This window comes from Rutidosis leptorrhynchoides, chromosome 11 (assembly GCF_046630445.1).
Source record: "Rutidosis leptorrhynchoides isolate AG116_Rl617_1_P2 chromosome 11, CSIRO_AGI_Rlap_v1, whole genome shotgun sequence".
Classification (NCBI taxonomy): domain Eukaryota; kingdom Viridiplantae; phylum Streptophyta; class Magnoliopsida; order Asterales; family Asteraceae; genus Rutidosis; species Rutidosis leptorrhynchoides.
This window is the reverse complement of record NC_092343.1, coordinates 69715764-69732881: the sequence shown is the minus strand read 5'-3', so window position 1 is coordinate 69732881 and position 17118 is coordinate 69715764. Positions and strand designations below refer to the sequence as shown.

General features: G+C 34.5%; 1 protein-coding gene across 1 annotated transcript; it reads right to left on the bottom strand.

Moving 5' to 3' along the window:
• Window positions 1-14625: 14625 nt before the first annotated feature.
• On the bottom strand, window positions 14626-16512 carry LOC139874660 (uncharacterized). The gene is made up of 3 exons (XM_071862066.1): window positions 16286-16512; window positions 16057-16198; window positions 14626-14703 (listed from the first exon to the last, which is right to left on the bottom strand). Exons 1-3 carry the CDS (start codon window positions 16510-16512, stop codon window positions 14626-14628), a joined length of 447 nt encoding a protein of 148 aa, XP_071718167.1.
• Window positions 16513-17118: the final 606 nt, after the last annotated feature.

Below are 17118 nucleotides of genomic sequence, written 5' to 3'. Positions count from 1 at the left end.
CAACGTTTTTCGTTGACAGATTTCTATGTTTTTCTCAGGTCCTTGAACGTTTTGTGATACATGCTTCCGCTCATTACTTTTGATACTTGCTTGGATGTCGAGTATACATGCATACGTGGAGCGTCTTTTGGCTACTTTTAGAATTGTGTCGCGTATGCTTCATTTGTACTTTAAACTTTGTTTTGTAACTATTTGTCGAACTACTTTGTAAACCTTGAGACATCTTTACTTTTGAAATGAATGCGACATACTTTTGGTCAAATGTTGTTTTAAAGACTTATGACTACGTAACGGGACCTAAGTAGACGGCGCCGTCAATGACGATTTTTTCGGGTCGCTACATGTGTAAAGACCCGTCCGTATCCACCTGGAGGAAGTCATCAACATTTGGTCCCATTGTGATGATCGACTCCAAGTAATGTCCTTAAAATGAGCAAATGCACAGCGGAAGACTTAATTCATACCTGAGAATAAACATGCTTAAAAGTGTCAACCAAAAGGTTGGTGAGTTCATAGGTTTATCATAACAATCATTTCTATACCTTAATAGACCACAAGATTTCATATACACAGACGATTTAATAAAAATATTCTAAGTGGTTGAGCACTTGGTAACCATACTTAACATTTAATCAACGTCGCATATTCCCTTTATTATGAAATCTCACTACACTGTACCAAGTGTAGTCACTGAAACGAAGTACTGTGCAACCGTTGAATACTGGTCGTCCGGTCCGGTTGGGGTTGTCAGGCCCGATAGATCTATCAACAGGATTCACGTTTACAATACCCATGTAAATAGTAGTTACCAAGCTACAGGGAAGTATGCCAGTGGTACAACTCAACGTAGAATGTATTTTTAAGTACTTGTGTCTATTTCGTAAACATTTATAAAAGCAGCGCATGTATTCTCAGCCCAAAAATATATATTACAAAAGCAATTAAAAAGAGAGCAAATGAAACTCACCATACTGTATTTCGTAGTAAAAATACATATAACATCATTGAACAAGTGTAAGGTTGGCCTTGGATTCACGAACCTAGATCATTTGTGTATATATATATATATATATATATATATATATATATATATATATATATATATATATATATATATATATATATATATATATATATATATATATATATATATATATATATATATATATATATATATATATATATATATATATATATATATATTAAAACCTATAGTAACAATTAAGCAATTATATATATTAATATTAATATACTTAATAATTTGTATGTGATATTGATAAATAATTTAGCTATAACTATTTTATATTCATTAAATAAATGATTAATATTTATATATATGATTATATTTAAAATATGTTTATCCGTTATATGTAATTTAATTATTATTTATAATAATAACATTTTATTTTAAAAAATATATGTAATATTAATATAGTTATGATACATGTAAAAATATATTTTTTTTTATAAATATCATTTGCTTGGTAATATTATAATAATACTAAGATAATAATAATTATGATAATAATTATAATAATAATAATAACAATAGCAATAGCAATAATACTACCTTAAGAGAATTAATAAGCTTCAAAAATAAAGGAAACTGTCACTGCCCAGAATTGAACCCACGATCTCTCGGTCACTTGACAATACCCTAACCATCTAGGCTATCTTGCTTTCTTGCTATAACACGTTATTTGAATTTTATAACCCCTTTAATTTGAACAGCCCAAGTTGTTCGGCCCAAAAGAAGGTCATTTGACCCAGTAGAAGCCCGATCCAAAATAGTTTAATTGACTCAAGAATTAATTAATCAAGCCCAACATAACACGAATCCCGGTTGTTTTTCTTCCACAAAAAAAAAATTACGTGTCTCGGTAACAAAAGATTAACGATATCAGCAGAAAAAAAAATATATTGTTTCGGTTCAGCTTCATATTCATCATGTATCATCATCATCATTTTTATCGTGATCATCACTGTTCCATCATCATTTATATCATCGTTGTTGTAACTACTGTGCATCATCTTCTTCATTCGAATAGCAGCTTTAAATGGTGGTTTTTAGACTGAGAAACAGCAGCATGAGCTGCTGTTCGATCAGGAAATAGGAACAGAAAAAGCATGGCAGCAAAAGGGTGGCTGTGGTGGTTCTTCAACGATACAAATTAAAACAGAAAGGAACGGTAGCAGATGCAAGTTCCTGGTCTTCGGCTGGAGGTGGTTCGATGGTGGACAGAAAAATAAAGTAACAGCAGCAGCTAGAAAACAGAAACGTAAGCTGCATTAGCATCAATAATTTTGATGGTGGTGGTGATTGATGTTTAATAAAGAGGAGAGGGAGAGAGATAGAGAGAGAGAAACAAGAGAAGTAGTGATGGTTGATGACGGTTCATCGGTTGAGAGAGAGATACTAAGAAAGGTGTGACGAGGGTTTATGGTGGTGTTGGAAGGTGGTGGAGAGTTGAGGCGGTTGTAGGTGGATTCCCGGAAATATAATAGAGAAAGAAAAGAGGTAGTGAAAGAAGGAGGTGGTGGTGATTAGGCTACGATGATGGTGGTTCAAGGTTGGCGGACATGGTGATGATCAAGATGGTTGAGTTGTGGTTGATGGAGCAATAACAAGGAGGGAGATGATGGTTGATTTCTTTCTTTTTTTTTTTTTAATGTAAATGTAACGTATGTATATATATATTTATATGTAAGATATATATAATAATAAATAATGATATAATAGTGAATCAAAAAAAAATCAAAGGTTGCACAGTAATAATAATAATTCATACACAGTTTCTGCCGACAGTTTAAGATATTTTCAATTTTCGGAGTGCTATATCGTGTCCATTACTAAACAGTTACGGATAAAAATGTTCCTAAAAATCCCAAATTTTTAGATTAAACATATTTAATTATTTCACTCATTACCTGTTTGAAATCTGCTCAAAAAGGTTTGAAAATTATTTATTTTCTGTTCCGATTTTTATGTACGGAGTACTAATATTTAAACTTAAAAAGGTAAAAATACATTTAACAAATCTAAAATCTTCGTAATTGATTTACAGTTCCACTTTTATTTTACTCCTTCATAAACTCATATTAAATCTATATGAACGCTAACGAAATCTCTACCGAATTTTACTGACATTTACTAATTAAGCATCGAAATCATTTATATTCCCTTTCTATATATAAACAGTTTTAGAATAGCAAATTTAATTACTAAAACAATTATATTATTAAACAAATAGATTTAATACAAATTTTATATACTTACGAGTAATATTTATATACATATTTATATATATCTATATATTCTTAAATACAGTTTCCATTACATCGCATTTTATTTATGTTACAATATAAATCCTAATAATCATATTATATAATATTCTAAATTATATTTCAAATTATAAATACCTATTTAAATATATATGTTATCTATTTACGAATAGTTGTTCGTGAATCGTCGGGAATGGTCGAAAGTTAACTGAATGTATGAAATAGTTCAAAATTTTTGAGATCCAACCTAACAGGCTTCGTTTATCGTGTCGAAAATATTAAATTACATATAGATTTTGATTCAAAATAAGTCGGAATTTTCCGGGTCGTGACAGTACCTACCCGTTAAAGAAATTTCGTCCCGAAATTTGAGTGAGGTTGTCATGGCTAACAATAAGAATGTTTTCCTGACAAATATGAGTCGATAAATAGAGTTTTATCATTATTGATTAATATAGATAAAACTATTCGCTTATGTGAAGCGTATAAGTGAAGCTATCACTAAATAGTGAAATGAGGAAAATAAAATTCGCCCGGACTTTTGACGTAGTCACGATTATTCTTCTGGAATTTTAGAAATTTGAAGAAAATCTTTGAAATCTGAATAAGATCTGATTTCCTCGAGATTAAGGACATTAGGATCTCTCTAATTAAATACGGTGATCTGCCTCGATTACTTTGTCTGGTATTTCCATTATAAATGAACCTCTTTCGTTTCATTGCTTTTCACCACTCTTATACTAACTTACCAAATTCAAAAGTTTGTGTAAATGCTTAATCCAGTCCTAATCGTTGTCCTCATCCTTACTATTACAACCATCATCCTCCTTTTGCAACTTCCACCAGAAGAGTCTGCTTATTTCTACTTTGCCATTGGGGTTATAGTGCTTTTAATCCTCCCGTGTCTTTATGTTGCTATAAACATTGATATACACGGTTTGTAATTTATGTGTCGTTATCGGACTTTATATCTTCTCTTATACTTCGAAATCCTTGCTTCTATTTTCTCTTCCCGACTTCAAGTCAAGCGAATAATGGTCCAGAATTCGTAGTTATAGAATTTCGAATGATTATAATGTTCTAAGCAGGAAGGAATGTGATAGCATGATTTAATTTTCAAATTTATCAAAATTACTGAAGATAGAACTATCAAGAATATATTCTTCTTGATATGTTCGGAGGTTATGTAGAATGAAAGAGTTATGTAACATGACACATGATGATGGTATAATCTACTGTGAACCATCATCACGTTTCATTAGAAACTCAGCATGACTTACTGTAATATAATCACGTTGGTCGGGCGTCATTATATTATACTAACTCATGCTTCAATTCCCAACACTTCTCCACAATTCATTCATAATTTATACCTAGATTTTACAGAAATTTCCAATATAAGGGAATACAGAAAAACACGAAGAGGTAGATAATTTCGAACAAGAATATTTATGAAAATATCCTTAGAAATATCGAAGATATTTATGATGCTATTTTGGAATTTCTAAGCTCGAAGATTGATGAAGAAAAATTTTCCGCAAGATTTTAACATGACTTCGGAGCAAGATATTCCCTAAAGATTTCATCGGATCCAGAATTACCTGGATTCTTTGAATATAGGGTATGATCCTTGTATTTGGCCTTGGTCTACTTTATGGTTTGCTCAATCTGTTTTTCAGTACCAAATTTTCTATCGAGCGTTCCTAATACTCCTTTCTTTATCATCAAACTTTTGGCCGTTTAGACCATCTACAATTTTTCTGTTTCCTCTGCATTTAATGCTACGATATCTGAATTATTGGTTATCAATCCGAGGTGGTTTCAGGAGAATTGTGTTTTTAGATGATTAAACGCTGATGGTAATATAGTGGAATATGAAAGATTCTCCGGTAACAATAAAAGAGCACGCGTATATATCAAGGTTATAATAAGGTTGTTTCGAACTAAAAGTCGAAGTTGTCTTGCTGGAGCTGTGACAAAATTCGCTACTTTGAAAAAGGATTATCAAGTTATTTTGGGTAAAAATAACACTAAGGAATTAGCACAACTACGTGTTAAACGTTTACTCAGTTTCTGAGAGTTTTTCAGATGCATAACTATATGCATCAATCTCTTCTTCCGTAGATGAAGTACGATTGGTTCATCCTCTCGATCGAGGTGTTTTCAAGAATCATGAAATGTTTGAACGCAGATTGGAATCGTCAAGATACAAATGAGGTTTAAGATGAAATCAAGTGGCAAACTTGAAGAATTATTTAGTTTCATATGTTATAATCAATATTTTAATTCATTTTAATTGTCCAATGTTATTAGTCCACAGTCGATAGTCCACATTTAACAGTCCAGTAATTCATATATAGTTTAATATATAATATTCGAATTAATTAATACGTATCGTGACCCGTGTACATGTCTCAGACTCTATCACAACTCAAACTATATATATTATTGTAGAATCAACCTCAACCCTATATAGCTAACTCCCGCATTACTGCATATAGAGTGTCTATGGTTATTCCAAATAATATATATAGATGCGTCGATATGATATGTCAAAACCTTGTATACGTGTCCCGATATTTAAAGTGCGTAAAATAAATAACAGGAATTAAATGACGATAAATAAAATGCGTAAAGTAAATAATGGAAATTAAATGACGATAAATAAAATTGCGATAAATAAACTGCGATATATAAAATATAATCAGTTACCTAGGAACAGTTAGCTAGGAACAGTTAGCTAGGAACAGTTAGCATGGATTCTTAACAAAATTTCTCATAATTAATTTGTTTGTTTCTTAACAAATTTTATTTTGTCCAATGTTTTCTTCATTATGCCAGTTGTTGGATTCTGATATGTTAAAATCCAAATATGAAATTTGAATGAAAATGGTTATTCTGTGTTGACGGATATGTATATCGGTGAATGTAAGTAAGATAGTAAATGACCATTGAATCAAATTCGAAAATTGTACAGTGTAACTTATTAATGTGAAATCTAAATATTCCTCAGGTATTACCTACCCGTTAAAATATTTTCACCATTAACAGTTTGTACGAAAGAATTTTTAATTACAATCTTTATGAAAATATACTTACATACATATTTTCTTCAGATGTAATATAGATTTAATGAGTTGATATGGTATTAATCTCATTTAATTTACCGTTAGAACGAGAATATATAATCTCTAAAACATTAAAGATTACATAATCGTCATGTCGAACGAAGGTAATTGATGTAGAACGATTCGTAGAACGATGATTATACTCGAGGTACAGAATGAGATGGTGAGGCATGGATTGTTGAAACTTAGGTTATTGGTGGTACTGGTACCATTGGTGCTGAAGCTGGTGATGTTACTGGTGTTGGTGATACTGCTGGTGCTTGCAAATTGTGTATCGTGCTCTCTAAAGTTAATACTCGAGCTCGGAGTTCTCTAACTTCTTCTACTAACCCTGGTTGGTTATCAGTGTGAGGTAAAGGTCGAATATCTTCTCTAGTTCTGTTAATGGTAGTCTCAAGATGAAAAATTCTTGCAAAAAGGGTATAAACGGTGTTGCGAACGGGTTCGCCGGTTAGCGGGTCAAGTACTCCAAAGTTAGGTGAGAGATTCGGTTCATGATATGGAGTACCTTCTTCCCTTCTCCATAGGGTGAGTATGTCGTGAACCCACCCCCATTTTCTCCAGTAATCACGGTAGTTGATTAGTTGGTGTGTTCCTGTCACGCTGTCTTCGGAGTCAGAGGAACTTGATCGATTCGTAGAGGCCATCTTACGCGATCTAAGAAAAGATTTTTGGTATGAAGAGTTTAGTGACAGCAATTGATAGTTGGATGGTATTCTCAATGCATCATATGCATAGATATATATAGTACCAGATTCCCCTAAATTACGGAGAAATTTACAGAAGATATCAGTCAAAGTCTATCATAATAGATACGCTAAGATATGATTTAGCAGATACGCTAAGATATGAGTTTTGTCTATACACTAATCATGCAGTCAATGCAGTAAGATGTGTCTAGACTAAGAATAATGAGCAGATAATTTCCTAAAGATGATAAGCAGATGATTTCCGACAAAAATGATAAGCAAAACTTTTGACATGCAGACACGGTCGAAGTCCAGATCCACTAATGCATCTAAACAACTATCAGTTAGACACATTAATGCAAGACCTGTTTCGCTAAGACCACCGCTCTGATACCACCGGTAAAGACCCGTCCTTATCCACCTGGACGAAGTCATCAACATTTGGTCCCATTGCGATGATCGACTCCAAGTAATGTCCTTAAAATGAGCAAATGCACAGCGGAAGACTTAATTCATACCTGAGAATAAACATGCTTAAAAGTGTCAACCAAAAGGTTGGTGAGTTCATAGGTTTATCATAACAATCATTTCTATACCTTAATAGACCACAAGATTTCATATACACAGACGATTTAATAAAAATATTCTAAGTGGTTGAGCACTTGGTAACCATACTTAACATTTAATCAACGTCGCATATTCCCTTTATTATGAAATCTCACTACACTGTACCAAGTGTAGTCACTGAAACGAAGTACTGTGCAACCGTTGAATACTGGTCGTCCAGTCCGGTTGGGGTTGTCAGGCCCGATAGATCTATCAACAGGATTCGCGTTAACAATACCCATGTAAATAGTAGTTACCAAGCTACAGGGAAGTATGCCAGTGGTACAACTCAACGTAGAATGTATTTTTAAGTACTTGTGTCTATTTCGTAAACATTTATAAAAGCAGCGCATGTATTCTCAGCCCAAAAATATATATTGCAAAAGCAATTAAAAAGAGAGCAAATGAAACTCACCATACTGTATTTCGTAGTAAAAATACATATAACATCATTGAACAAGTGTAAGGTTGGCCTTGGATTCACGAACCTAGATCATTTGTATATATATATATATATATTAAAACCTGTAGTAACAATTAAGCAATTATATATATTAATATTAATATACTTAATAATTTGTATGTGATATTGATAAATAATTTAGTTATAACTATTTTATATTCATTAAATAAATGATTAATATTTATATATATGATTATATTTAAAATATGTTTATCCGTTATATGTAATTTAATTATTATTTATAATAATAACATTTCATTTTTAAAAAAATATGTAATATTAATATAGTTATGATACATGTAAAAATATATTTTTTTTATATAAATATCATTTGCTTGGTAATATTATAATAATACTAAGATAATAATAATAATGATAATAATTATAATAATAATAATAATAATAATAATAATAATAATAATAATAATAATAATAATAATAATAATAATAATAATAATAACAATAGCAATAATACTACCTTAAGAGAATTAATAAGCTTCAAAAATAAAGGAAACTGTCACTGCCCAGAATTGAACCCACGATCTCTCGGTCACTTGACAATACCCTAACCATCTAGGCTATCTTGCTTTCTTGCTATAACTCGTTATTTGAATTTTATAAACCCTTTAATTTGAACAGCCCAAGTTGTTCGGCCCAAAAGAAGGTCATTTGACCCAGTAGAAGCCCGATCCAAAATAGTTTAATTGACTCAAGAATTAATTAATCAAGCCCAACATAACACGAATCCCGGTTGTTTTTCTTCCACAAAAAAAAAAATTACGTGTCTCGGTAACAAAAGATTAACGATATCAGCAGAAAAAAAAAATATATTGTTTCGGTTCAGCTTCATATTCATCATGTATCATCATCATCATTTTTATCGTGATCATCACTGTTCCATCATCATTTATATCATCGTTGTTGTAACTACTGTGCATCATCTTCTTCATTCGAATAGCAGCTTTAAATGGTGGTTTTTAGACTGAGAAACAGCAGCATGAGCTGCTGTTCGATCAGGAAATAGGAACAGAAAAAGCATGGCAGCAAAAGGGTGGCTGTGGTGGTTCTTCGACGATACAAATTAAAACAGAAAGGAACGGTAGCAGATGCAAGTTCCAGGTCTTCGGCTGGAGGTGGTTCGATGGTGGACAGAAAAATAAAGTAGCAGCAGCAGCTAGAAAACAGAAACGTAAGCTGCAGTAGCTTCAATTATTTTGATGGTGGTGGTGATTGATGTTTTATAAAGAGGAGAGGGAGAGAGATAGAGAGAGAGAAACAAGAGAAGTAGTGATGGTTGAGGACGGTTCATCGGTTGAGAGAAAGATACTAAGAAAGGTGTGACGAGGGTTTATGGTGGTGTTGGAAGGTGGTGGAGAGTTGAGGCGGTTGTAGGTGGATTCCCGGAAATATAATAGAGAAAGAAAAGAGGTAGTGAAAGAAGGAGGTGGTGGTGATTAGGATACGATGATGGTGGTTCAAGGGTGGCGGACATGGTGATGATCAAGATGGTTGAGTTGTGGTTGATGGAGCAATAACAAGGAGGGAGATGATGGTTGATTTCTTTTTTTTTATGTAAATGTAACTTATGTATATATGTATTTATATGTAAGATATATATAATAATAAATAATGATATAATAGTGAATCAAAAAAAATCAAAGGTTGCACAGTAATAATAATAATTCATACACAGTTTCTGCCGACAGTTTAAGATATTTTCAATTTTCAGAGTGCTATATCGTGTCCATTACTAAACAGTTACGGATAAAAGTGTTCCTAAAAATCCCAAAATTTTAGATTAAACATATTTAATTATTTCACTCATTACCTGTTTGAAATCTGCCCAAAAAGGTTTGAAAATTATTTATTTTCTGTTCCGATTTTTATGTACGGAGTACTAATATTTAAACTTAAAAAGGTAAAAATACATTTAACAAATCTAAAATCTTCGTAATTGATTTACAGTTCAACTTTTATTTTACTCCTTCATAAACTTATATTAAATCTATATGAACGCTAACGAAATGTCAACCGAATTTTACTGACATTTACTAATTAAGCATCGAAATCATTTATATTCCCTTTCTATATATAAAAAGTTTTAGAATAGCAAATTTAATTACTAAAACAATTATATTATTAAACAAATAGATTTAATACAAATTTTATATACTTACGAGTAATATTTATATACATATTTATATATATATATCTATATATTCTTAAATACAGTTTCCATTACATCGCATTTTATTTATGTTATTACAATATAAATCCTAATAATCATATTATATAATATTCTAAATTATATTTCAAATTATAAATACCTATTTAAATATATATGTTATCTATTTACGAATAGTTGTTCGTGAATCGTCGGGAATGGTCGAAGGTTAACTGAATGTATGAAATAGTTCAAAATTTTTGAGATCCAACCTAACAGGCTTCGTTCATCGTGTCAAAAATATTAAATTACATATAGATTTTGATTCAAAATAAGTCGAAATTTTCCGGGTCGTGACAACATGCGCGGCGCGCACCCCTGTATACAGCATTTCTTCACCGTTTTTGTATATCACAAGTCTTGGTCTCGTCCCAAATCAACCAATAACACAGAAACTACTGTAAACGCGCCATAAACTTCATAAAACACTCCATTAAACACTTCTCGGCTCTCAAATCATAATCTTCCAAATAATCGCAAATAATAACCAAAACCGTATCCGAATGGACTAAAAATGACAGATATTGTCATGATAAATACATGAGAAATGTGCAATATCAAATCACCCCACACTAGAGTCTTGCTTGTCCTCAAGCAATCGAACTCGAAAATAATCTTCTACCAAATGATAACATCTTCAAAAGTATATGTAGAACCAAACGAACAACCAACAAACCATCATCTAGCATGCGTACGATTTTGGAGAAAATATCACCCATACCTCCCACTTGCATTCCCCCGAAATTAACTTCTCAATCCTCAAGCAATCAAATATGAACAAAGTAGCTAAATAAAGTCTTGAATAGTGTACCAAATAAAATGAGGCAAAGAATCTCGAACCATAATGTAAGTCTTCAAAGGAACCGGGAATTAAGTGGGAGCCAAACACTAAAGATATGACAATCGAACGCATGTGCCAAAAAAACGCACGGGCTACCCCGCAATTGGTCAAGCCAATGCCTCCCACAGTACCTAACATCGTGAGATGTCGGTAAGAAAATAATGTGCTTAGGAGGATACACATTACGTCCATATATCATCGATAATCATGAGGTAATCATCTAATCTGTTAAGTCAATCATGAAAATTGAAGTTCATCAGGCTTAAAAGCTGATATCTTACCTTTCCGGAGGTTATCTAACTGGGAATCTGATCAATCATAGAATTGTGTATCATGGTGCGCTTCCCATTTGACGAGACAGATCTCCCTCATCGAGATAAGTCTGAGTACCAGTTTGCCTGTTTGATGTTGAGGCCTGGTAGATTTTCAGTCGATGTTAGCAATGACTTTTCAAGACTTTTTGTCACCCTACAACTTGTCTGGACTACAACTTCTGAAATAAATCAGCAAGTGTGTCGATTTGGAGACTTTACTCCTCGGGTTATATAAAGTGGTCGGGTGCAACATTGTCCTTGTTAGGAGAAACAATAAGGATTGCCCTATTAAAGTTTTCGATCTAGCGCATGGCCGGGTTTTGACCACATGATACAATCACCATTCATACGGTTGACACCCGCCTTGGTGCAAGTGACCTACGATTGAATTCTTAAAGAATTCGTAGGATTTCACATTCAATGGTAATGAACGTAGTTGGAATTAATTCCAAGTTGCCTACTTCCCACATGACAAGCTTTTCTGCTTGTTTTAAGAAAGGTAGGAAGTAGATTCTACCCTTCCGATAAATCCCAAAAACCTTTGGGTGCCATAGCTTTTGACTATGGGTTGTGTTGTCTATGCAAACACAAGTACATAGCTATTGTTCCTAAAAAGGACAACACTGGTAAAGCTCAAGGCTCCTCTTCCCACAGTATCACACCATTAGATGATGTAAATAATAAAATGGCATAGTTTCGGAAGTCTGCTATACCAAGTAACCAAAAGTTTTTGATCTGGCACGTGATTCGGTCACAATCACGCTATGCAATCACCGCTCTCTCACGGTTTACACCCGTTTTGGTACAGGTGACCTACTATTGAGTTCCCCGAACTCGTAGGATTTCATGTCCAAGAAAATGAACATGTGGAACAAAGGTTTTGGCTTCTTTGAAATCACGAAATATGCCATAAAATACCAAGCCAAATCAAAACCAATTTTCATAACAAAGGTTTTGGCCGAATTTTTAATTGTTTTTCTACTTTTTTTTATTTTTAAACTAACTTTTCTATTATTATTTTTTTATTTTTTTATTTTTCCCCTAATTTTTCAATTTTTTTTTACGACCAAAACCCGTGAAACGTCAAGTCTTTTTAGATCAAAACTAATATGATGATGATTCTATTAGCAACCAACCCGAGAGATTTTACATCCCCACCCCACACTTGAGATCAAGTAATGTCCCCATCACTTGAGATCAAGATTAGATAAAAATCGAAAGGGTTATGTGAGAAAGAAAATATAAAAACTTATCGAGCTTAACCACTGATCGCGGAATGCCAGTGACAGATGGCGCTGAACTGACTGCCAGCATAAGAACATCGTCCATTCCCGATCATCACACCAATATCATCAATCATGTAGTTTTACTGAACTTAATGCCAGACTTGAAAAATCATTTCACCAACAAACCTAAGAAAAGAAAAATAAAAGAACTACATAAATGGGACAAGGTGGCACCACCCGATGCCGAAACGCCTTGTCCCCGAATAAATTCACAGTACATAATTAAAGTAAATAGTTATCATAGTACAGAACCAAATAAAATGTTTGCAAACAAATACAACATGATCAACAGGCACGCAGGACCTCAACCCTGGTAATCATCAAACGGCCATCCATAGGTTCCCGAACCGCTCCTGTTCGGACGCCCGCCCGGATACTCCTGCTGGAACCTCAACTGTGCATCCCTCATAGCCTCTATCTCTCTATAACGCGGCGGATGCTCAGGATGGTTCTGATCATAATAATAAACCAACTCCTGACTCGTCGTACCATAATACTGCTCCGGGTTAGAAAAATACAAACTCGAATTATGGCGCTGCCAATTGACACCATATGCAATCATCCCTGTATCATAATGATTAGCCCTTGCGGTCTCCTCCGTTAGCTGCTGACTCTCCCATATCTGAGCATTGTGTCGACTAACCTCTTCATTATGCCTTTCCACCACCTCGGTATGCCTACGAATGTCACGATGAAACTCCGCATTATCAGCTTGATCCATAGTATACTGATACACATGATTCTCTACCTGACCCGCAACATCGCCGTAATCTAAACCCATTCTGTTCACACTGTTTATCAAACTGTCCCAACCTTCCTGACTCAGGTACCAAGAACCTTCAAAATGTGTACTAGCAGATGGACCAGCTCCCGTGCTAGGTCCCGATGAAGAACCACCTGCAGCCCCAGCTGCACTCGTACCTGCCGTACCAGAACCCACAGGTTCCCGATACATCACCAATCGATTTTCAAAACCATGCATCAAAATCTTCCCATTAGTATAGAACATCGAACCAAAAACTGGCATACTCTAATCTGTCGTACGCAACCTGCTCAAATCAACATTCAACTTTCTCGCAAACTTAGTAATATAATGGCAACCCAAAAGCTTCTTTCCCGGAGCCGTATCACTTGCACATTTGCTCAAGTAAGTAGTGATAGAACCAACAATGTCAGTATGTTTTCCCCTCTTGATTTGATCCATGTACCACAAATCCTTATTATTCGGTTTCTCATTCCCATTCACCCGCGCATTAAAAGTACAAGCCACCAACCTTTGCAACAACCTATCAAAAGGTAATTTAATTTTCTCATACCCTACTCTTCCTGCATGAAAAATCTCACCTCCAGTTAATCTACCCCAAAAGCAACAGTGTTAAAAGGCTCATGCTTGTAAAATTCAGTCCTAATCAAATAATTCGGAAGTCGAATATTATCCAATTCCGGATACAAATCTAAAGCTCGAGCAATTTGGGACCGACTCATCACTTGATTTTGACCACCTAAATGAAACCGCATAAAATTACGCTCATTCGGATCCCGGGTATTAGTAACCACCAAAGAAGAGAAAAAAATCCTTGCATAACAACAGATAAATATCATCATGAAGCGAAAACACCCTCTCCCACGGGCGGAGAATCGTGTTGTTATAAGATAACATTAGCATCGAATCAAACTCTCAACGAACTTGAGCTTCCTCAAGAAAACTCCAATCAAAATACCAAGTGAGACCAATAACCCGATCATTTATCCTTGCAAACTCAGTCGGATACTCATTCCTGACGTACTCAATCTAATCCCTCGGATCCTCTTGCGGTGCTTGTGCTTCTGCTGAAGCACTTGCTGCAGTTCTAGTACGCTTTGCTTGACTCTGCATTCACAATTTTAACCACAAAACAACCACAAAAGCTCAAAAGTTAGTGTTAGCTAAATTTAAACTCACAAACATCCTCTTATTGATTAATTCTCCTTTTTCCAATTAAACATCACATAAGAGTATGTTTCAAAATTAACACTATTTTTCATGACAAACCCAACCAACTAAAACCACATAATCAATAATATTTCATGTTTCATGAAAATCTAGCATATCAACAAAATTCGATTTCCAAACAAACTAGGCTTAACCATTCATGAACATAAAATTTTAACCAACTCAAAATCACCTTTGAAATCCCCTTCAACACATGAAAAAGTCCTATCATACTCAAACATACCTAAAATTATCAACTCTATTGGCAATCCAACTCAAAACATCAAAAACCAAGTAGTTTCACACTTGACCCGCCCAAATTACCCCACACTATCATGAACTACCTCCATTAACCATCTAACACACAAAACCCCAAATTAAAACTTCAAATTCGGATTTAATCTCATAGCAAACCCTAGCATCAATAATATTCACTAATCAAATGTAAACATCATACAAACAAAGCATATTAGGCATTATTAACACTAATCATGTGAATCATTAAGCATTAAACGAATTAGGGTTAACCCCACACTTGAACTTCAATTAATCATCAATTAAAACATAACTAGCACAAATAGAGATGAAATTAAGTGTAAGAGTAAGAGAAACAGACCCTAGGAGGCATGATTCACAAGTAATTTGAGAGAAAATCACAAAAAGTTTGAAAATTGAAGAAACCCTAGCTTTGAAGATCGATCGTATATGTTTTTGTGTGTTAAAGTGTGTGTAAATTGGTTTAAAATAACCCTAAAAGTCCTTAAAAATCGACTGGACCCGTTTAATTTTGGGTTAAAACAATGTGGGGTTCGGGTTTTTTTTAAAAACAGCCAATCGGTCTAAGAAACAGAAATGCACGGTGAGCATAAGTCGCGCGGTGCGCGTTTGTGCGTGTGCAAAGTGCGCGGTGCGCGTAGTGATGCGCGGCGCGCGGTATAGCGTGAAATAAATTCAGAAATCCAACCAAAACACCCAGTTACTTTCCTTCACATGTGCGCGGTGCGCGTGGATGTGCGCGGCGCGCATATGTCCAGACACGAATTTTTCCATACTTTATCACACTTAGTGCATTTTACTTATGTAAATCAATTCCCCATGAACCAAAACAATACCATTGATCAAATTGCACCTGTTTCAAGCATGAAAAATACAAACTACAAAAATAATATACAAACTCTACAACAACAACAACTAGAACCAAGATTTTCACGCGTCGTTAGAAGTAAAGATGAGTTTAATCTCATCATCCACCTCTTGCGGTCTATCGACATAATGTTTTATCCGATGACCGTTCACCTTAAACTCTTCCCCTTTTGAATTAACCAAATCAACCGCCCCATGGGGATAAACCTTACGAACAATAAATGGTCCCGACCACTTAGACTTTAACTTCCTGGGAAACAAACAAAAATGTGAATTGAAAAGAAGCACACGATCCCATTCCTTAAATTCTTTAGGATCTTTTAAACGACTATCGTACCACTTCTTTGTCCTCTCCTTACTAATCAACGAATTTTCATAAGCATCGAGCCTTAATTCCTCTAACTCATTTAATTGGCTCAAATGAAGGTGACCCGCCTCCTTAAGATCAAGATTGCTCGTTTTGAGTGCCCAAAAAGCTTTGTGTTCTATCTCCACCGGGAGATGACAAGCTTTACCATAAAGTAAACGAAAAGGAGTGGTTCCGGTTGGCATTTTGTACGCCATTCTAAATGCCCATAAGGCATCATCAAGTTTAAACGACCACTCCTTTGAATTAGAACCAATTGTTTTTTCAAGAATCCTCTTTAAAGCTCGGTTGGTGTTTTTGACTTGCCCATTCGTTTGAGGATGGTAGGATGTAGAAACTTTATGGGTCACCCCATATCGTTTCAACACCTTTTCAAGTTGGGCATTACAAAAGTGAGTTCCCCGATCATAAATTAAAGCTTTTGGGGCACCAAACCGAGAAAAGAGTTGTTTAAGGAACAAAACTACAACCCGTGCATCATTAGTGGGCAAAGCTTGCACTTCGACCCATTTCGAAACATAGTCGATGGCAACAAGAATGTAGAGCTTATTATTAGATTTCGGGAACGGGCCCATGAAATCAATCCCCAAAATATCGAAAACCTTGAAAACTTGAATGACATTTTGAGGCATCTCATCTCGTTGGGTGATTTGGCCCGCCCATTGACAAGCATCGCACGATTGACATATACGGTGGGCATCTTTGAAGATAGTAGGCCAATAAAAACCGGCCTCAAAGGCTTTTCGCCCCGTAACTTGGGGACCATAATGCCCACTCGTCGGTCCATGATGACATTGGACAAG

What these genes read in the sequence shown, in the direction of transcription:
- LOC139874660 (XM_071862066.1), bottom strand. Translation starts at nt 16,512, where the DNA reads ATGGCGTACAAAATGCCAACCGGAACCACTCCTTTTCGTTTACTTTAT. An exon ending in AAGGAGAGGACAAAGAAGTG is followed by an intron (nt 16,199 to 16,285) that starts GTACGATAGTCG and finishes TTTGTTTCCCAG; the next exon opens with GAAGTTAAAGTCTAAGTGGT. An exon ending in ATGTCGATAGACCGCAAGAG is followed by an intron (nt 14,704 to 16,056) that starts GTGGATGATGAG and finishes TTGTGAATGCAG; the next exon opens with AGTCAAGCAAAGCGTACTAG.